At 52.5% G+C, this 21,998-nt stretch overlaps 2 protein-coding genes across 14 annotated transcripts; one reads left to right on the forward strand and one right to left on the reverse strand.

The window, feature by feature from the left end:
• The first annotated feature begins 1,829 nt into the window (after positions 1-1,829).
• On the forward strand, positions 1,830-7,874 carry SNX21 (sorting nexin family member 21). Of its 3 annotated transcripts, none has more exons than XM_013985408.3 (3): positions 1,830-2,407; positions 2,835-3,013; positions 6,811-7,874. In XM_013985408.3, exons 1-3 carry the CDS (start codon positions 2,152-2,154, stop codon positions 7,483-7,485), a joined length of 1,110 nt encoding a protein of 369 aa, XP_013840862.2. In that variant the 5' UTR covers positions 1,830-2,151; the 3' UTR covers positions 7,486-7,874. The 3 variants fall into 3 exon arrangements, with proteins under 3 accessions (XP_013840862.2, XP_084860166.1, XP_084860167.1); XM_085004040.1 differs by having other exon boundaries at positions 2,835-3,006; XM_085004041.1 differs by lacking the exons at positions 1,830-2,407; positions 2,835-3,013 and adding an exon at positions 6,447-6,637.
• Positions 7,871-21,954, reverse strand: ACOT8 (acyl-CoA thioesterase 8). 11 transcript variants are annotated; one of them, XR_014832438.1, is made up of 7 exons: positions 21,746-21,954; positions 20,085-20,221; positions 13,231-13,456; positions 12,492-12,601; positions 10,531-10,688; positions 9,839-10,033; positions 7,871-8,113 (listed from the first exon to the last, which is right to left on the reverse strand). XR_014832438.1 is itself a non-coding variant. In XM_001928889.5 (6 exons), exons 1-6 carry the CDS (start codon positions 21,862-21,864, stop codon positions 7,995-7,997), a joined length of 954 nt encoding a protein of 317 aa, XP_001928924.1. In that variant the 5' UTR covers positions 21,865-21,954; the 3' UTR covers positions 7,871-7,994. The 11 variants fall into 11 exon arrangements, 5 of the variants coding, with proteins under 5 accessions (XP_001928924.1, XP_084860170.1, XP_084860172.1 ...); XR_014832435.1 differs by having other exon boundaries at positions 12,492-13,098; XR_014832433.1 differs by lacking the exon at positions 12,492-12,601 and having other exon boundaries at positions 9,839-10,089.
• Between the last annotated feature and the right edge of the window lie 44 nt (positions 21,955-21,998).

Genomic DNA, 21,998 nt, shown 5'->3' on the forward strand with positions numbered 1-21,998 from the left:
AGCCACAGGGGATCCAACCCCTGATCCCTCACCACTGACCAAGGCCAGGGATCGAACCCGCATCCTCATGGCTCCTAGTCGGGTTCATTAACCGCTGGGCCACAAAGGGAGCTCCCATGATTCAGCCAGTGTTTGGTGAATGGGTGAGGGAAATGAATGAACAAATGCAGTGTGTCTCTCATGCCCTAACACGCTGCTGGGAAACTGAATGAAGAGTCATTAAAGCTTGAAATTACAAGACTTCACCTTCAATCCTATCTCCCCTATTTCCTAGCTGTGGATTTTGGGAAAGTCAGTTTGCCCCAGTTTCTTCACCTTGAAAATGGATCATTCTTGTCCACTAAGAGCCTCCTCCCCAGGATGTTGTGAGGGTGAGATGTGACCTCATGTAAAGTGCCTCGACCCAGACGGAGGACACAGTGGAACCTTAAGAAATGAGAGCCCTTTGACATTCCCTTTGTGGCCCAGCGGATCAAAGACCTGACACTGTTTCTGTGAGGATGCAGGGGCAATCCCTGGCCTGGCTCAGCGGGTTAAGGAACCAGCATTGCCCCAAGCTGTCTGTGGCATAGCTCGGAGATGCAGCTTGGATCAGGTGCTGCAGTGGCTCCAGCTGCAGCTCTGATTCGACCCCTAGCCAGTGACTTCCATATGCTGCAGGTGTGACTGTAAAAATCCAAAAAAACACAGGAGAGCCTTACCCCTTCAGGGTGTGTTCCATTCAAAGCTATTCCTCCACCCCTCTCTCCCAAGCCAATGAAAAAAGGTAGAAGCTACCATCAGAGAGATTTTACCTGTTTTGTTTGTTTGTTCGTTTTGTCTTTTCAGGGCCATACCCGCAGCATGTGGAGGTTCCCAGGCTAGAGGTCTAATTGGAGCTACAGCTGCTGGCCTACACCACAGCCACAGCAATGCCAGATCCAAACTGCGTCTGTGACCTACACCACAGCTCACAGCAACACCGGATCCTTAACCCACTGAGCAAGGCCAGGGAGAGAACCCGAAACCTCATGGTTCCTAGTCAGGTTTCCACTGTGCCACGATGGGAACTCCTTACCTGTTTGATTGTATAACTAGCAATATCTGCCCTGCTAGGCCTTTTGACAGGAAACAACAATAAATTTTTGACCTGCTGCTGCCCTCTGGATAAAAGATAAAAACCCAGCTCCCTAAAGTAGTTGCTGAAATGACTGGGCTTGCAGCACCAGAACAGAACAAGACATGGAACTCAGGAGACCTGGGCTGCAAGGCCCCACACTCAGAAACCCCTGGCAAGCTGTGTGACTTAAGGCAAGTAACTCAGCCTCTCTGAGTCTCAGTTTCCCCTTTGGTCTACTTCAAATAAGATAATAAAAGCACGTGAACACGCAGAAACAATAGTCGTTGTGTAACTGATTAGAGTCCCTGCTCTGTGCCAGACCCTGGGTCCACACAAGAGCTGCAAAATTCATTCTGGTAGTGATTGTTTGTGTTTTACATATGAGAAAACCTAGGCTCAGCGAGGTCAGGGGTCAGATTCCTTCGGAGATCGGGTGGCTTCTCTAGGCCTCGGTTTCCTCACAGGAGAGATGGGCTTCCTACTGCTGTGTAATGACTTTGGAAAGTTAGCTGAGTGGAAATTGGAGGATAGGCAGGCGGCCAGCGTGGGGCTCCCCGAGGGGTGGAAGGATTCAAGGAGGGTGTGGGTCCCTCCGGACTGGGGACGCTCCGCCTGGAGGCCTGGGCCCGCCCAGGCCTACCCAGGATTCCCAAATCCCTCCTGCAGCGAAGGGCCCGGGATTCCCGGGCGGCTCGGAAGGCGGGCGGGGCCGGAGGCGGGGCGGCGGCAGGAAGGGGCCGGAGCGGCGCTCTGAGCGGCCCGAGCCCGGCGGAGCCGGGCTGGCCTCGGTTGGCCTTGGGCAGCCACCCGGGGTTGCAGGGGGACCCAGGGGAGCGGGACACCCCACAGTGCACCGCGGGGCGCAGGAGGCAGAGACTCGCAAGGGGGCGAAACAGGCGCCGGGTGAGTCGCGAGACCCCCACGGGCAGGGGCGGGGCCTCCGCGGCGCCCCTCCCTCCCCGATCTGGGCCCCGCCCCCCTCCTCCCTGCGCCGGGGCCGGGGTCAGCCTCCCGGCCCGGGACCCAGAGTCGCGCGCTCCCCCCGGGGTGCCATGGCCTCGAGGCTCCTGCACCGGCTGCGGCACGCCCTGGCCGGCGACGGCCCCGGGGAGGGGGCGGCCGGCCCCGAGGCCGAGCAGTTCCCTGAGAGCTCGGAACTGGAGGACGACGACGCTGAGGGCCTGTCGTCCCGCCTCAGCGGCACCCTGAGCTTCACCAGCGCCGAGGAGGACGAGGACGAAGAGGACGACGAGGAGGCCGGCTCCGACCCGCTGGCCTCCGGGGACCGGGCGGCGGGAGAAGACACAGGCAAGTGCGGGAGGATGGAGGCGGGGACACTGGGGCTCGATTAGGCCTCCACCCCAGCCGCGTTCCCGAGTTGATCCAGCCGAAACTCAGACAGTTGTTTAAGTGCCCCAGCCGCCTCTTGGCTGTGTGACCTTCAGAGAGGCACACCACCTCTCTGAGCAGAGTTCCCTTTTGTCAAATCGAAGAAGTCACTTCCATCTCAGGGTTGTTAAGGGAATGAAATGTACGGGGTCTCGGATGCAAATGTGCCAGCGATGTTTGGGGGTGGAGATATTTAACGCCTGCTGTCTGTCGGGCAGGTGTTTGGCCCCGGGCCCCTCTCTGGCCCTCCATTTCTGTGTATGTCAAATGGGGGTAAAGCCTTTGTCATTTGTTGGGGGAATGAGTGAGGTCACCACACAGTAACTTCTGTCGAACCTGCCCCCAGGCCCATCCTGTTCTCATGCAGACCGGAGTCCCCCACCTGATGGGCAGCGAGGCAGTCAGCTCCTGACACGGCAGTTGCAAGATTTTTGGAAGAAGTCCCGGAACACCCTGGTACCCCAGCGGCTCCTCTTTGAGGTGACCAGCGCCAACGTGGTCAAAGACCCACCCTCCAAGTACGTGGTGAGTGAGGGCCCAGGAATTCCTGGGCTATGTATGAGTCTAGAAATCTGGCTAAGAGAAAGTAGGGAAAGCTCCAGCTTCCTGGGGGGCTGCGAAGTTATAAATGGCAGCTCCATTGTACAGATGGGGAAACTGAGGTCAGAAAGGGGATGAAACCCGAGCAAGAGATTATGGACCCATCCTATCCTGGGGTTTGAGACTAAGACCTGGTGTGTGTGTCCCTGCCCCCAGGGTTTTGAAAATTGTAGCAAGATGCAACATACACAAGGAAGAATATTACCTGAGTTAGGCTTGAGAACCCGAGTTGCGTTGTTTAGTGGTTAGAAAAGTGGATTTTGGATCCTACCTTGATTCAGATCTGTTATTACCAGTTGTTGGACTTTGGGTGAGTTGTGAAACCTTGACGATCCCGTTTGCTCATCCGAGCAATGGGGATAAATGTGGATTGTTGCAGGAATTAGAGACAGTGCACAGAAAGCCCTTGGCATTGCACCTGGCATCATGAAATACCAGATAAAATGGTAGTTCTGTTATTATTACTTGGGGTTGAAAATGCTTGGTATCTAGGGCCTGTCATGGCCTCCTTACAACCCAGGAGAGTCAGTTCTCCAGCACCCACACCTGTACAGAACAAGCTAAGGATTGGATTTAGGGGACTGGTGGCTTGGGGGGAAGAGCAATTTGAGGGAGGTCCTGGTTTCCTGGCCATGGAAAGGAGAAAGTGACGTGGAGAATGCGGCCAGCCTGGTCCTGAAACCCATCCTGACCTGGCTGGTCGTGGCAGTGGCAGCTCCCTGCCTCTCACTTCCCTCCTTTTCACAACCCTCCTCCATTTCTGACTCAGCAGGAAGGGGGCCTGGAGCCCTGTCCCACATCTGGGCTTCTCCACCCATCTCTGTGGCTCTTAGTTAAAAAGGGCCACGCCCATGCTCCAATTGGAGCAGGGATTGACTCTGATGATCAAGTCTTAAGTGCCAGAGTCCTGACCAGGGGTCATGCACAGGAAAGGAGGGCCAAGGAGCAGCTGGGAGACATGGAAGCCTGGGGACAACCCTGAGAATGACAAGATAGAGCCAAGGATGGCCTCGCCCACGTCTGGGGAAACAAATCATCTCCTTTGTTCAGTGGGGACCCCAAATCCTGATTGAACATCTCCTGGGGGTTAAGAGCACAGGCTTTGGAATTAGGTCGGCCGGGGTTTGAATCCCAGCTGGGCCATTCACCCCCAGCTGTGTGGCTTTAGAGGCGGTCTTCAAGCCCTTTACCCACCCTTGGAGCCTCCACTTCCTCAGCCGTCGGAGGGGAGGGCGCCTTCCTTGCAGGGCCACCGTTGCGATGTGAAGATGAAATAGTACATGGCAAGTGCTCAGCACGGCACATGGCACAGGGTGCTCAGCAACTTGCTTTATTACCTATCTCGGTGGGACAGTATAAGGATCAGATACGGTCTGATCTTTATCAGAGATAAGGGATATAAAGTGGGATTTTGTCAAAACATTACAAATGAAAGCTAGATGAGCATAAGGACTCACAGACCAGGGCTTCCTGCAGTGTGTTCAACAGAAAATCGGTTCTGGCATATTAATAGATATTAATATCATTTAATAGACTATTTTTTTGTTCCTTAAAAGTTCTTCAGTCAATATGTAGTGTACTTTGGGACTGCAGAGTTGAATGAGAGTACAATAAGTTTCTTTATTATTAAACTTTCTAATCCTGAATGTTAACATGCACTGAATCTTCAAGAGAAGGATGGAGCAAGCAAACCTAATGGACGAGGAGTGGCCAGGGTATTGGCAGTTTCACAAAACAAATTCCAGAGAAAAATCGGGGTTTGGTGTTAGTCGGCTTTTGACATCCAGCGCTTGCTAATCCCCCTTCACACCTGTTCGTTCGGTCAGCGTTATAATAGATTAATACATACGTGGTTTTTCTGACCGGGGAAGCTTAGAGGTCATTTTGTTCAGTGTTTCCCAAACCTCCAGCACCACCTTCACGATTCTTGTCCTATCTAATTGCTATTTGTACCATTCTGTGCTCAATATTTTTCTTCAAATAAGACTATTTTTTAAAATAAGTTTAGGACGTTCCCATCATGGCTCAGCAGGTTACAAACGCGACTAGTATCCATGAGGATGTGGGTTCGGTTCCTGGCCTCGCTCAGTAGGTTAAGGATCTGGTGTTTCCATGAGCGGTGGTGTAGGTTGCAGACACAGCTTGGATCCCCTGTTGCTGTGGCTGTGGCGCAGGCAGGCAGCTGGAGCTCTGATTCGACCCCTAGCCTAGGAACTTCCATATGCTGCAGGTGCTGCCCTAAAAAGCAAGAAATATATATATAAATAAATAAGTATAAAAGACAACTTATAGCACAACTGTATGTGGAAAGCCTCACTTGCCATAAAGAGAAGATAACGTAAAAATAAAAGCAGTGAGGGAACCCCTGTCACGGCACAACAGGATTGGTGGTGTCTCTGCAGCACTGGGACATAGGTTCAACCCCTGCCCCAGCACAGTGGGTTAACGATGCAGCGTTGCCACAGCTGTGGCATAGGTTGCAATGGCTTGGATCTGATTCCTGGCCCAGGAACTCCATATGCCATAAGGCAGCCAAAAAACAAACAAACAAAATTAAATAAAAGCAGTGAGGAATTCCCTGGTGACTCAGTGGGTTAAGGGTCTAGCATCACTGCTGTGGTGTGAGTTTGATCCCTGGCCTAGGAACTTCTGTATGCCTGGGCACAGTCCAAAAAAAAAAAAAAAAAAAAAAAATTATAAGAATAAAAGCAGTGAAAGTAAAAGTGTCTCTAAACCCTGCCTGGATGCTGGTGCCTGAAGAAGGCCCTGACCTGAGATTCACTTTGTCTCTTTTCTAAAAATGGAGACAAGAGTTGGAGAAAGGCTTTTTTTTAATGGCCTCTCCTGCAGCATATGGAAGTTACTGGGCTAGGGGTTGAACTGGAGCTACAGCTGCTGGCCTGCACCACAGCCACAGTAATGCCAAATCCTTAACCCACAGAGTGAGGCCAGGGATCGAACCCGCATCCTCATGGATATTAGTTGGGTTCTTAACCCCCTGAGCCACAACGGGAACTGCAGAGAATGGCTTTCTTAAACCAAACTGAGAGCTTCTCAATTCGTAGTCAGGCCCACAGAGAATTAGAAGGGGCATCACCTCCTCCCTCTGATTCAGTATTACTTGCTCCAGTACATACCACCTAAAATCTCAGGTACATGCACGGCCCACACTTGAGTAAACACTGACCCGGGCCAACGCTCCATCTACCAGAGCTGGAAGCTGACCCGAGGTTAGAATTTTCCACAGTGGTCACTGTCTGAAGGCCTGTCTCCCAGGTGTGGGTTGGAATAACCTGGCTAGGGATATGGGTTATGTGTGCAGAGTGGAGTAGAGCTCCAAGCTAAAGGTTGGCTCTAGAGGCCCGAGATGAGCCTGGGTTCAGCGCCCCGCTGGCTTTCCAGGGGACTGTCAGAAGCACTCACGGCCCTGCGGGTAGGGAGTTCTCCCTAGAAGGGGCAAAGGGGGCGGCTGGTCTGGGCACTGAAGCTCATCTCTGTCTTTTTCTCCCTGTGCTGCCTTGGGCCTGGGTCATTTCAGACGAGCCTCAGGTAAGACGGGGCTGGGCTTCCCAGCTGCAGCCCCTGTAGCTCCCACCCTCCTGGGCGCCCCCTCTCGGGAGTGAAGGGAAGAGGTGGGGGAAGAGAGTTGGCAGTGTGGGGGTGGGGAGGCCAAGGGACCCAGGGAGAACCTGCACCCGCCCTGACCCCCACCCTCCCCGCAGCTCTACACCCTCGCCGTGATGGGCCCAGGGCCGCCAGATCGCCAGCCAGCCCAGATCTCCCGCCGCTACTCGGACTTTGAGCGGTTGCACCGAAACCTGCAGCGGCAGTTCCGGGGCCCCATGGCTGCCATCTCCTTCCCCCGAAAGCGCCTGCGCCGGAATTTTACTGCAGAGACCATCGCCCGCCGCAGCCGGGCTTTCGAGCAGTTTCTGGGCCACCTCCAGGCAGTGCCTGAGCTGCGCCAAGCCCCAGACCTGCAGGACTTCTTCGTGCTGCCTGAGCTGCGGCGGGCGCAGAGCCTCACCTGCACTGGCCTCTACCGAGAGGCTCTGGCACTCTGGGCCAACGCTTGGCAGCTGCAGGCCCAGCTGGGCATCCCCTCGGGCCCAGACCGCCCTCTGCTGACCCTGGCGGGGCTGGCCGTGTGCCACCAGGAGCTAGAGGACCCTGGGGAGGCCCGGGCATGCTGTGAGAAGGCCCTACAGCTGCTGGGGAACAAGAACCCTCACCCCTTGCTGGCACCCTTTCTGGAGGCCCACGTGCGGCTCTCCTGGCGCCTGGGCCTGGACAAACGCCAGTCGGAGGCCCGGCTGCAGGCCCTGCAGGAGGCAGGCCTGACCCCCACGCCACCCCCAAGTCTCAAAGAATTACTCATCAAGGAGGTACTGGACTAGCCTGGCCCAGACCTGAGGCCACTGCAGGGAGAGGCACTGCCCCAGGGTGAGGGGTGGGATGAGGGTGGATGAGGACATGGACAGTAGTTGAGAGGCTACCAGGGGTGCTGGGAACCCCCAGAAGTTGTGCAAAGAATTTGAAGCAGACTGAGGAAACGCGCTGCTTCTGTTGAGAGCTGGGCTCAGGACAAGCTTTGGCTGGGATGGTGCAGGGAGAGAGTCTGATGCCGCTGCCCCAGGTTGGGGTCAACGTTCCCTTTCCCTTGGGCCTCCAAACCCATAGGCAGCCTGGCCAGAGGGCCAGGGACTCTGCCCCAGGAGTCCTGGAGTCGATGGCTGGAGGGAGGGCTGCAGTTCTGGCCCCAGGGGGATTAAAGACGGCAGCTCCAGTGGTATGAGTCTTTATTGGATGTCAGGGACAGAGGGCTGGCCCTGGACAGTAACTCCTGCCTCAGGAGTGGGGAGAGAAGGAAGATCCCTGAAGTGCCAGGCCAAGCTGGTACCTCTGGCTATAGCTTGCTCTTTGAAACCTTGGGCTTCACTCGGATCACGCCCTCCTGGGCACAGGACACAGCTAGGACCCCGTCCTGACGCCACAGCCGCCCATGAACCAGGGCCCGGGAACCACCTGCAGGCAAAGAGAAGGGTGAGAACAGCTACCCATCTCCTTCAGCACAGCCAAGCGCCCCTTGAAAAAGGTGCATCTCGGTCTGGGCGGCCTGCACCAGGGCTGACTGCTATGGTCCCTTCTGCAAGCGCCGCTCCCCTTAAGGAGCCTGTTACGGCTGGTCGTCAGGGTAGCTCCTCCCACGGGAATCCCACTTGCTGGTCTGAAAGCACTTTCACACATCTGATGGCTTCCTCAAAAAAATCCCAAGGGGAGAAGTTCTGAGAACAGTCTGGTTTAGTAGCTCAGCTAAGCAGATCTGCCCCACCTTTGGCCACTTGTGCTAGGAAACCTAGCAGTTCCCTTTCTAATAAGTCAAACCAGACCCTCCAGGCTGGTAATTCATTAAAAAAACAAAACAAAAAAAAAACCATGGAGTTCCCATCATGGCGCAGCAGAAATGAATCTGACTACGAACCATGAGGTTGCAGGTTTGATCCCTGGCCTTGGTCAGTGGGTTAAGGATCCGGCATTGCCGTGAACTGTGGTGTAGGCTGCAGACGCAGCTCAGATCTGAAGTTGGCTGTGGCTGTGGTGTAGGCCGGCAGCTGTAGCTCCGATTAGGTTCCTAGCCTGGGAACCTCCATGTGCTGTGGGTGTGGCCCTAAAAGGACAAAAGCCAAAAAAAAAAAAAAACCACCAAAAACCCCACACCTCCACCCACCCAGTGACGAAGTGGCTCAGAGGAGAGGAACTGTGGGCCCTGGGGCCTTGAGGCCTAGCCACCACCCATCTCCACCTGGAGGCTCTCTCTCCCCAGCCTTAGGCCTGGGTCTGATGTTTATGAAGGGGCCTGCTGGGTTCTCATGAAGCAGTAGCTCTCACATGCGCCAAATGAAGTGGGCCTTGTCCCACTTTCCAGATGATGACACTCAAGTCCAGAGGACCTCAGGAACTTGGCCTTAGGATCAGGCCAGACCCCAAGAGTCCTAAATTCAAGGTGGTTGTTCCTCTGTTGTGAAGCTACTGGCACTTGAGAAAGTCCCCTTCCCTGAGTATAAAGAGTCCCTTAAATTTTGTCCCTGTTTCACAAAGCAAGGCTTTTCTTCATTTGAAATGTACATCCCCAAGGTTAGCTGGGGCTCTGAAACCAGGAGTCTGGGTTTCTCTATAAGGAGCATCCAAGTAGTGGGGCCCTCAGAGACTGCTGAGTGCCCTGACCCCCAACCAGGTGAATTATCAGAATCCTTTAGGGAGCTTCTTAAAAATGCAGACTTTGTCCAAGACCTGCAGAATCAGAACCTTGGGGACAGAATCAGATCGTTTTGAAAACGCTCTTCTAGGTGGTTGTGGTCTGATGGGCTACCGGCTTTGGATACCTCTGCTCTAATGCAACCCTCTTGGCTTAGATGGGGAAACTGAGGCTCAGAGGGAGGGACTTGCCCAAGATCATGCAGAGAATCTAAAGTGGTTCTGGGACTAGAACAGAGTCCCTGAGATAAAGTGAATCATATTCCCAGCATGGTACAGAAATTAAGAGCTGAGCTGGTGTCCCATCCTCAGGCCTCACCCTGTCATTTTGAAGACAAGGATGCCACAGCCCAGGGGAGGGCAGGAGAGGAAGTGATCTGTGCAGTGCTCCACAGGGAGTGGGCAGGGGGCAGCATCACCCAAGAAAGCAAGCTCTCTGGCACCCCAAAGTCAGCGTCCTAGCCCACCACCCCCAGCCCGTGGCCCCACACTCACCAGCCCAGGGGCTCTCACACTCATAGAGCATCCAGTGGTCCGCTCGGAAAGGGGCGTGGAACCACATGGAGTGGTCCAAGGAGACCATGAAGTGCACCTTGTGCTGCCTCTGGTGGGGCAGCAGCGCTGTGCCCAGGAAGGCGTAGTCCGAGATATAGGCAGCCACGCAGCAGTGCATCTTCATGTCGCCCTCCCCTGCAACAGGTTCCGGCCCCATCAGCCCTGGGCTCCTGGGCTTTACAGCTCAGGACCTGCAGGGAGGTAGGGAGAAAGGGGCTGCCATGCACAGGTGTGCAGACTGTTCACTGCATGAGGGCACCTGGCCTAAGCGGTGTGTGTGTATGAGATGGGGGATAAGGGAGATGGGGGGGCGGAGGTGAGGACTGCCATCTAGTCTTCACTCCCCACATCTCCCACCCTGGACTTCCACTTTGCACAAAGACACCTTAGGCTTAGCAGTGGACCTGAAGAAGAATCTCCGCAAAGGTGCCTTGCCTCCCCCAGAAAGGCTGACACTAGGATTAGAGGCCCCTCTGCATCCTCCCCATGCAAAGGGCTGAGCCAGCTTCCCCGTCATATGGAGGAGGAAGCAGGCCCAGCTGGGAAGTAACAAGGCCGAGGCCACACAGGGCAAGCGAGGTGCCGGCCTACCCCCTGGGAGGGATTCCTTCCCGTCCACAGGGTCCTCTTACCAATGTACCCCCGGGCTCGCACCCAGAACATCTGTTTTGGTTCCATGCTCCGCAGCTGGCTCAGGGTGGGTGGGTTGACCACCTTGATCTCAATGGGCACCTCCTGGGCAGCAATTCGGTTCAGCCCCACTCGGTACTTCTCTTGGAGGTTAGGGTCCCTGGAAGGAAAGGGGAGAGGGACAGGGAGACCCAGGGAGATGGGAAGCCCATCTTCTGAGCTGTCCCTTCTGACCCCCCTCATTTCTCCACGGGGACTCCCAATGTATCCCCAAAGCTCCCCTCCCCTCCGGCAGGCAGGAGAGGACAGCATTTGCAGCGCTTTGCCCCTTCTGAGCCCGAGGCCCTGTGCAAGTCAATAATCGACCAGCCTTTTTTCCCATCTGCAAAATGTGGATAATGACAGGAACCTACCTCGTAGTAAACCCTGCGGAGACAAGACAACGTGTGCAAAGCCAACACCGCACTAGTCATACGGTGGACCCTTTAACAGGCCCCGTGCCGGGCACTTCACACACGTCACCTCACTCCTTCAGCACCCCTGTGAGATGGGTGGGTGTTGCTACCACTGCCTCTGCTAAGCGAAGCCAGCACGGAGAGTGCAGGCAGCCTGCTCAGGAAGCCGAGGGGGCAGGCCAGCTCCATGCTTCACACTCTGGACCACTTCTCTATTCTAAACCCTCAGGAGACAGGCCGCCCTACTTAGACTGAGTTGCCGAACCCTGAGCCGCCAGGACCCCATGTGTGTGCAGGGGGAGGAGCCCGTTTCCAGGGAAGCCCCTTCGCCACAGTAACGACCACCCCTCGAGCTCGACCCCCGGATTTCCATTTCCATCCCTAGCCCCCCGAGCAGTGTGTGACAGAACCTCCGGTGATGATGGAATGCTCTATAGCTGCACTGCCTGCAGTGGTAGCCAGTAGCCACATGTGGCTATTGAAGGCTATTGTGGCCGGTGTGTTAATTCTGCTTAATGTTAACGAACCTAACACCGCTTCCTTAGGGGACAGCACAGCGCTCGACTCAGGGACCTTTAACGACAATGTCCTCCTTTCACTTCTCAAACATTCTGGAGCTCTGACCACATGCTAGGCTCCGAGCTTATTCCTCTCTGTCAAGAGTGGTATAACCCCAGTTGACTGACCACCTGCTCTCATTTAACCCTCACAGCAGCCTTATGAGGTAGGAACTCTGACTGGCACCCTGTTCAAACTGAAGGCACAGGCGCCAAGCGGGAAAGCAACTTGCCGAACCCACACAGCTGGCAGTGCGAGTCCAGATCTGAGCCCGGCCTTTCCCCAGGTCAGATGCACACCCTTCCATCACACCGGGCTGACTGCACCGGGCAGGCTGACGCCCGTGTGTGCAGCACAAAGCTCTCGTGGTGACACAGCTGTGAATTCGGCAGGGCAGAAACAGCCTTTCCCATTTTTTTAGATCAAGAAGCAGGGCTCTGAGAGGCTGCAGAGTTGGGCAGAGTCACACAGCAGGTGAGCACTAAGAGAGGCAGAGCCCCGGCCTGAATCCACGTGACTGTCCTGTGTCAGGACCCTGAGTTCTTTCCGCTGCCCCAGCATTTTTCCAGCTTTATTCGCTGAGATCCAAGTAAGAAATCTGTTTGGCCCAGTGATATTCAAAATATTCAGCACACACGAAGGCAAAGGCAGCAGGGACCCTCACCCCTGCCAAGTATTAACTCTTAGGCTGCTGGGTCACAGGTGACCCTGAAGGAGAAGGGGGACCACTCAAAGACCAGGAAGGTATCTACCAAGTGGTTACAGAAGTGTTTCAATATTTAAACCAACACCGGGGAGGTCCTTGGTGGTCTAGTGGTTAGGACTCAGGGCTTTTTCACTGCCGCAGCCCGGGTCTGGGAACTGAGATCCCCGCCTCCAGCCGCTGCATGCTGTGGCCAAAAACAAAACCCAACAAAAAACCCAACCCAACGAGAAGGCTGTAACAGTACCTGAAATGGCTGAATCATAAGCCCCGCACTTCACATCATGATCCAACACACACACGGGCCCACCTGCTCTCACACAACTGAAACGAATGTTTCACAAATCGCTTCCCACCCTTAGTACAGAAAAAAAAAACACGTCAGTACCTCCTTTTCTAGTCTACTTCTAAAAAAACTTTCTTTGCCCTAACCCTTAGCATATGGAAGTTCTTGGGCCAGGGATCAAATCAGAGCCACAGCTACCACCTACACCACGGCTGCAGTAACACTGAATCTTTAACCCACTGCACAGGCCAGGGGTCGAACCAGTACTGCCACAGAGACAAGCCGGATCATCAACCCACTGTGCCACAGTGGGAACTCCCTAGTCTATTTTTTAAAATTCTAGTCGGTTTCCTGCTGTGGCTCAGTAGGTTAAGAACCCAAGTAGTATCCATGAGGATGCGGGTTCAGTCCCTGGCTTTGCTCAGAGGGTTAACAATCTGGCTTTGCCACAAGCTTCAGTGTAGGTCGAAGACGCAGCTCAGATCTGGTGTGGCTGTGGTGTAGGCCAGCAGATGCAGCTCTGATTCGACTCCTCGCCTGGGAACCTCCACATGCTGAGAGTGTGGCTCTAAAAAGAAAAAATAAAATGCTAGTCGAGATTCAGGAACGGGCTCTCACACACCTGAAACTAATGTTTCACAAACGCTAACAGGTGGCAGCGGTGGTTTGAGCCTGTCCGGGGGGCCTCCAGGTCTCTTACCTTAAATACTGTTCAATGAGGGCCTCGTGGCTCAGTAGCTCCTCGGGCAGGGGCACGGTGGGCATGGAGAACTGGTGCTGAAGGGGGCTGGGCTGGGCCTGCTGGAAGGAGGCCTGGCAGATAAAGATGGGCAGGCCATGCTGCACGGCCTTCACGGAGCGCACAGAGAAGCTCGCCCCTGTCCGCGTCCGCTCCACCTGGTACAGCACCGGCACCTTCGGGTCCCCTGCAGAGGACACAGGGGACATGATGAGCCAGGGTGAGCCGCAGAGGCCTGCTGGCCATCAGCATGGCTGCACAGGCCCTTCTGCTGCTCATTCTCCATTCCCTTGCTGCTCCATAGCTCCTGACGGAGGCCTGCTAAGGCCCAGGTACTGGGGGTACAGAAAGAACATCAGACTCAGTCTTGAGGATGCTCCCGGTGCAGGTGGGACAGAAGGGACATTGCCGGATTCCCTGCATTCGGAGCCCAGCTCTGCCACTCACCAGCGGTGTGCCCTTGGGAGAGTCGCTTACCTTCCCTGAGGAGTTAACCCATCTGGGAAACGGGGATCATCATAATGTTCACACTTCTCAGCATCTTAACGATGACGGATTTAGTTCAGGGGTATAGAGGGTTCAGAATAACAGCTGGCACATAGTAAGTGCTCTGTTAGATAAAATACTCAAATACTCAGCTTTTTTTGGTTTTGTTTTTTGTTTTTTGTTTTTGTTTTTGGTCTTTTTAGGGCCGCACCCTCAGCATATGGGGGTTCCCAGGCTAGGGGTTGAATTAAAGCTGTAGCCACTGGCCTATGCCACAGTCACGCCAGATCTGAGCTGCATCTACGACCTACAGCACAGCTCACAACAACGCTGGATCCTTAACCCACTGAGCAAGGCATCGAATCTGCATCCTGATTCGTTTCCACTGAGCCATGAAGGGAACTCCCAAAATACTCTCAGCTTTTGCCTTGTTCCATCTGTGACTGGGATCTTGTTATGAGCTCAGTATCATTCTTCTTGATCAGGGGTCAGCAAATTGGGCCTGTTGCCTGGTTTTTTCTTTTTCTCTCTTTTTTTTTTTTCTTTTTTCGGTCTTTTTGCCTTTTCTTGGGTCGCTCCCGCAGCATATGGAGGTTCCCAAGCCAGGGGTCCAATTGGAGCTGTAGCGGCCGGCCTACACCACAGCCACAGCAATGTGGGATCAGAGCCGCGTCTGCGACCTATACCACAGCTCACGGCAATGCCGGATCCTTAACCCACTGAGCAAGGCCAGGGATTGAACCCTCAACCTCACGGTTCCTAGTCGGATTCCTTAACCACTGTGCCACAATGGGAACTCCTTTTTTTTGTTGTTGTTGTTGTTGTTGTTGTTTTTAGGGCCACACTGGCAGCATATGGAAGTTCCCATAGGGTGGAATCAGAGCTACAGGTGCCGGCCTACGCCACAGCCACAATAAGGCCAGGTCCAGGCCAAGTTTGTGACCTACACCACAGCTCACAGCAATGCCAGATCCTTAACCCACTGAGTGAGGCCAGGGATCGAACCCTCATCCTCATGGATACTAGTCGGGTTCATTACCGCTGAGCCACAACAGGATCTCCTTTCTCTTGTTTTTAAAGAACAAGCAAACGCTATTTATTCAGAGTTTAGTACAGCAAGGGAGTCAGCCACCATCACTTAGTTTTGGCAGAAACTTACAGGCAGAGAGAGGAGCAGGAAAGCTTTGTACTGAAAAAAGTGCTTCCAGGTATGCCCTCATTGGAAGCTGCCGGCACCGGGAAGCTGGAGCAGGCTACCTAGAAGTGGGATAGCCTGTGTCATTGGTTAGGGCTGCATGTTTGGCTTTCCCCAGTTGGTCCTAAACTGGAAGTCCGGCTTCCTGGCTGCTAGAGATGGTGATCTGTGTACCAGTTGCTGCCAGTCATGGCTTAGAGTTCTATCCTTACGTGGTCTGGCCCTTGTCTGATAGTCTTTCAGGAAGAGCCTGTGTCAGTCACTTTGCCTGCAATGCGAATGGAAGTCACCTGGCCCTTCTCCTTCAGTCCCTGCGCTCCCAGTGCAGGATGGGAGCCACTCGCCCCAGGGTGAGGGCTGTTAGCCCTCAACCAACAGGTCTGGGAGGGGCTCTAGAGGGAGAGAGGCTGCCTAGTGTCCTTGCAGTCCTTTCGTGCAAGTCAGACTGACCTTGGAGCACCCTGACATCTAGGTGGTGAGATGTCTTGGGGGTGATTTTCAACTTGGAGACGAAAGAAGCAGTTCTAGAGAAGTGTAATGTCCTCCATCCCATCTAAATGGGGAGCCCACCAGGCCTGGCTCGTTCAACAGCAGTCAACAGCACTGTGAAGCCCTAAGCCCAGCCAGCAATGCCAAATGGGGCATTTTTAATGGAATGGGGGCTCCTCAAGGCCAAAGACCTTTGAGGAGGGCTTTCCAAGAGTCCAGACACTGGATGTAGCTACAGATGCGGTCTGATTCCAGGGGCTAGGAAGGAGGCCTCCCTTGCTACTAATGAACTTAAAAAAAAAAAAAAAAAGAAAGCTTTCATCCAATCTTTGGGCTGCAGCAAAAATGCAGTGCTTTCAGTTACTGGTGATTCACCTTTCAGTGTGGATGAGTTCCAGACCTGTTCTTCAAAATTTTTCTCGGAACAGAGCAGGTGAGCTTTGCAGTATATTGAAGGGAGGGAGCGAACAGTTGTGGAGTGAAGGCATTCATTTATGTTGACCAGAAACAAATCAGACTGCCAGATACTTCTCCAGCAAAGACGGGTTTCTTGGGGATCAGCAGAGAATGGCAATTTGGGGTCTGCAACCATGACAAGCCGAGTGCAAGTCCCCTGCACGGCACAGGAAGGAGAACACCTTTATTTTATCTTTGGCTGTACCCACGGCAGGCGCAAGTTCCCAGGCCAGGGATGGAACCCTCGCCACAGCAGAAACAAAGCTAGATTCTTAACCTGCTGAGCCACAGGAAACTCTGAGAACGCTTTTATAGAGGGAGGCAGGAAGAGCTATAGTACAGAGTAGTCTGGAGAACTCTAGTAAACAAAAAGCCCATGGGGGTTCATTGGCTGAATCCAGGTCAGGAAAGAGGAGTCTTACTTAGCTCTGCTATTGTCAACAGGGTGTGAGAGTGCCCCCTTCTGGTCGCTCAATTATACTTAATTGAGGTTTCTGTTTATTAATTTTTCATAGTTTTTTACAGTCTCACATTAACTATGCAAAGTGTGTCATCCCCATTTGTATGGATGAGGAAACTGATGCCGTAGATGACATTTTTTGGAATACAGTCAAGCCCATTTGTTTAAAGTATCCACTATCTCTTTTGCCCACAAAATCTAAAAAATGTACTATCTGGCCCTTTACAGAATGTTTTTTGACTCCTGCTCTAGATTCTCCAAGTTCTAAACCTACACCCAGTCAGATGACACGTGTATTACATTCTTCTGCCTATTTATTGAAATACTTTTTAAAAAATCAAAAAACAAAAAGCTGAACTAACATTCCATCCTAGCCTTTCAGGAAAAGAACTGATATGATAAATGGCTAAGGCCCAACACCCCCACCTCCCAGTATCTTTAATCTAAAAATATCATTGGAGCACCATCACTGTTTATAAATCTTGATGTACCTAGTAGAGGGTCATATCACAAACTAATAAGAGAGCTCCCCCTGCCACCCTTTCTTTTGCCTTGCTGCCAGGAAATCTGGAACTAACTTTTGCATAAAACTGCAACAATATGCCTTAGCCTAGTTTTTTGACATAACCATTGTATTCCTATCCTGGCAAAGCGGAAACAAATCCCCTGTAATTACCAGCCTCCTGGCCCTTGACTTTTATTTGTTATTATTGACTATACTTCTCTGTACTATACAGTAAACTCTTGTTGCTTATCTATTTTATGTAGAGTAGTGTGTTAATCTCATACTCCTACTTTGCCTTGACTTTTATTTTAATAGTCCTATAACAGCTGCCAATTATTTTATGCAAGAAGCCGTTGGGAGAGTTCCCATCGTGGCTCAGTGGTTAACAAATCTGCCTAGGAACCATGAGGTTGCAGGTTTGATCCCTGACCCTGCTCAGTGGGTTAAGGATCTGGTGTTGCGTGAACTCTGGTGTAGGTCACAGATGCAGCTCGAATCCCTCATTGCTGTGGTTGTGGCGTAGGCCAGAGGCTACAGCCCTGATTAGACCCCTAGCCTGGGAATCTCCATATGCTGCCGGTGCAGCCCTAGAAAAGAGAAAAAAAAAAAAAAAAAAGAAGCTGTTTTGCAATTGGTGATAATTACAAAACAGCAGTGTGAGCACAGCTCATTTCACGCCGCCCCTGGATGGAGTGGATCCAGGGAAGTGGATCCTTCCTCCAGACCTGAGATGGGTCCTCTCATGTTTGGAATTATCTCCCAAGAGTGAAAAAGAAAAGCGCAGGAGGAGGGCAGAGTGTAGAGTTTGGAGCCACACAAACTCAGGCTCAAATCCCAGCTCCCTGAGCAGTATGGGAGCTGCTTACCTAACTTCTCTTGGTCCAAGGTTCCTTATAGGTAGAATAGTGGCAGGAATGCTCACACACCCCACCCATCCCACTCAGTCTTTACTTGAGAGGATTAAACAAGGTAATGTACATAGTTGTGCTCTGTAGCATGCACCGTTTAATTATTCTCATAAGTTCATCATCAAAAAATGATAGTTTAGGAGTTCCCGTCGTGGCGCAGTGGTTAACGAATCCGACTAGGAACCATGAGGTTGCGGGTTCGGTCCCTGCCCTTGCTCAGTGGGTTAAGGATCCGGCGTTGCCGTGAGCTGTGGTGTAGGTTGCAGACGCGGCTTGGATCCCGTGTTGCTGTGGCTCTGGTGTAGGCTGGTGGCTACAGCTCCGATTCGACCCCTGGCCTGGGAACCTCCATATGCCGCGGGAGCGGCCCAAGAAATAGCAACAATAACAACAACAACAAAAAGACAAAAAGACAAATAAATAAATAAATAATAAAAGAAAAAAGAAAATCAAAATAATGATAGTTACCATTTATGGCAAACCTGCAACATACCGGGCCCTGCACTATATAGTTTATCTGCAAAGACTCAAAATTCTTTTTTTTTTTTTGGTCTTTTTGTCTTTTCTAGGGCTGCTCCCGCAGCATATGGAGGTTCCCAGGCTAGGGGTTGAATCAGAGCTGTAGCCGCAGGCCTACGCCACAGCCACAGCAACACGGGATCCAAGCCAAGCCTGTGACCTACACCACAGCTCATGGCAACACCAGATCCTTAACCCACTGAGCGAAGCCAGGGATTGAACCCGCAGCTAGGAACTCGATTCCTAGTCGGATTCGTTAAACACTGAGCCACGATGGGAACTCCAGAATTCTTTTTTTTTTTTTTTTTTTAGGGCCACCCCTAGGCATATGGAAGTTCCCAGGGGTCCAGTCGGGGATACAGCTGCTGGCTTACACCACAGCCCAGCAGCAAGGGATCCGAGCTGCATCTGTGACCTATACCACAGTTCACGGCAATGCTGTTTCCCCAACCCACTGAGAGAGGCCAAAACCCGCATCCTCATGGATACCAGTAAGATTCAATTCAGCGGCATCAGGTGATGCCTCCACCTGTACAAAACGAAACAAAAATGTCTCACTGTTAGTAGGATTCCAGTATCAAAACGTTGGCACTTTTGAAGTTTACAGCCAAACTGAGGAAACCGAGGGCAAGTGTGCCCCAAACTAGCATAAAGAGAGGGGCTAGCCCCAGGTAAGTATTCAAATACTTTATAACAGTGATTGTCATGTAAGGACAGGAAATAAAAGGATGGGGCCGGAGGGGCAAGGGAATGCAGTAGGAATAGTATTTACTATTAACTATTTTATGTTTGTAAGGTGAAGGGGGGACCCCATTGTTTTTTTAATACAGATCACATACTGTAAAGTTCCATCAATTCTCCTCAGCTGATGGGACTATTAAGACAGAGACTCTTGAAATTGGGAGCATCTGCTTAGGAATGAGGGAAAAAGAGTGAGATTTTTGTTTCTCAAAAGAGAGCATGGCAGAGTTCCCACTGTGGTGCAGAGGAAACGAACCTAACTAGGAACCATGAGGTTGCGGGTTCAATCCCTGGCCTCGCTTAGTGGGTTAAGGATCCAGGCATTGCCATGAGCTGCAGTGTAGGTCGCAGATGCAGTTTGGATCCGGTGTTGCCATGGCTGTAATGTAGGCCGGCAGCTGTAGCTCCGATTCAACCCCTAGCCTGTGAATCTCCATGTGTCGCGAGTGCGGCCCTAAAAAGAAAAAAAAAAAAAAAAAAGAGAGAGAGAGAGAGAAAGAGAGCGCACATGGGTTTTAAAAGATTACTCTCTCCTTTGACCTGAGAGCAGTAAGCAGCTATAGAGATCTTGCTTGGTCTGCCCCTCCTCCATTTTTTAGGTGGGATGAAGGAGGGATTGGGGAGGTAGTTATCTCACTCAAGGTCACCTGGCAAAGCTCAAACCAGACCCAAAGTCTCTTTGATTCCCAGGCTGGTGCTCTCTTCTCCAAGTTAAGCTGCCAGCCTCCAAACGCCCAGCAGAGGTTACAGAATCCTCCAAGAATTCAGCACAGGGCTGACCCCAGGTGTGTAAAGAATAAAGAACAAAAAACCCCCTGGCAACAGTGAAGCTGCCGAGTCTTGTGCCACCATGGGCCAGAAAACAAGTACACAGCATCTCAGCAGGTATGGGGTCTAAGGCTCTTCCTGGCCTCAGGCCTTGTTCCTCTCTAGGCTCCCTAGAGCATCCCACTCCCTTCCCCCCACCCTCCACCTCTCTCCCTCTTCCTCCCCAAGGCGGGGAAGTGGCTGCTTGGGCCACCAGAGCTGGGGTAGGGTAGGGAGGGGGTGGTTTACCTGTCCGAACAAAGTAGCAGTGCAGGGAGTGCACGTGAACATCTTCGCTCACAGACTTGGCTGCAGCCACCAGGGCCTGGCCTACAATCTGACCCCCAAACAGCCGCTGGGTTGAGGGTACCCAGTAATGCCTTCCTCTGTGGGGAGAGGGGAAAAGCAGGAAAGACTTGGGGGCTAGGCCAAATCCCAAAAACCTTTGATGAGCCTCTAGTGAAAGATCTCTTAACCTGATTGGGGTTTGGGACCCTTTGAGCATCTGCTAAAAGCCATAGATCCTTTCCCCAGGCAAATATCCTGACATCTCTCTACCTAAAACTTCAAGGCCTTAGGATGCCCAAAACGTCCATGGACTTCAGTTAAGGCTAATGAAGCAATTCCCATATTTTACACTACAAGAACAGGGAGCATAAGAGAGAAACTGACTCGAGCAAGGTCACACAGCTCAAACACTTCCATCCTGAGAAGTATCTGGGTCTTTTGACCCCATGTCTTCTTCCCATACCAGCGTAAGGGGTAAGCCTCTCAAGGCCTTAAGTAAACAAAGACGAACCCCCAAAGCTGGGAGTGGACTGTATTAAGGTCTGCCACTCACACCCCTCAACTTTATAGCCTAGTTCTTCGAAGAACTTGATTTAGAGATTGAAGGGCCCTCAGACTTCAAATTTGACCCCTTCAGTGTACAGATGTGGAAATTGAGGCCCTAGAGGCAAGTCTTGTCCTGTGCCTGTGCCCAGTGGCAGCTCAAGAATTTAGGTCTCCATGGAGCATCCGTCATGGCTCAGCGGAAAGGAATCTGACTAGCATCCATGAGGACACAGGTTCGATCCCTGGCCTCACTCAGCGGGTTAAGGATCTGGCGCCATGAGCTGTAGTGTAGATCACAGACATGGCTCGAATCTGGCCTTGTGGCATAGGCAAGTGACTACAGCTCCGATTCAACCCCTAGCCTGGGAACCTTCATATGCCACGGGTGCGGCCCTAAAAAGACCAAAAAAAAAAAGAATTTAGGTTTCCAACTTCTCACATCCCAGCTCAAGATGTTCACATAATGCATAGCAAACAGTTCTCCAGAGTTACTTGTAATTTGTTAAAATGGGGGAAATTAAGTTAATGCCTAAAATAGTTTCCAATCAGCCAAGAAGAGCCTTGGAAGCCTAAGCTGTTAAACCCTCCACTACAGTCAAGAATTTAAGTGGCATCAGGAAGGAAACTGGCTCAGGCCTCAGAATGAATAGCTATTAGACCCCACCTAGTGGTGGTGGGGATGGGGTAGGGAAGAGCAAATAAGTGAATTTCCCCGTAGGAGCTGCAGATAAGTTTGCGTCCTTGGACAAATCACTGTCCTTTCTGGGCTGGCTCCCCCTGGGATATGACTCCTCAAGGGAGGCTGCTGAGAAGGACATCTTGGGTCACCACTGTTTTTGTTCAGATTGAGAGGACCTCCGTGAGGCTGCACTGACCCCTTGTGCAGAGGAGGAAACCTGGGCAGCTTTGTCAGGCACAAGTTCCCTCCCAATCGGCGCAGAGGCATCCTACGCAGAGTCAATTCTCATCCCGGGGGCTACGGACAGGGGCGACGGGGTAGCAGCAGTCAATATCAGGAGCCCCTGTCCCACTGTGTCTCGGGCGGGTTGCGGGGGGTACCAGATGCGGCCAACTACCTGAAGAGGTCCTGGTCCAAGAGCTCGAGATTGAGCACGCTGGTGACCAGGACACTGCGGAGGTCCCCGGGTGGATCGTCGCCGCTCTGTCTGTCCTCGGGAGGCTCCGTGGACGACATGTAGTTCAGTTACAGCTCGCCAAGGACTCTGCCCCGAGCTGCTCACACGGAGATTAGGTAAAATGCGCAGCCTCCGGCAAAAAGCTAAATAACCGGAAGTATCCGGCCGGCCCTGGGAAAGCGGGATGCAGGTT

The sequence above is a fragment of the Sus scrofa genome, chromosome 17 (assembly GCF_054392235.1).
Source record: "Sus scrofa isolate SSC_HxYL_T2T_F1_AM1 chromosome 17, Sscrofa_HxYL_maternal_Yorkshire_Landrace_v2.0, whole genome shotgun sequence".
NCBI classification, from domain to species: Eukaryota; Metazoa; Chordata; class Mammalia; order Artiodactyla; family Suidae; genus Sus; species Sus scrofa.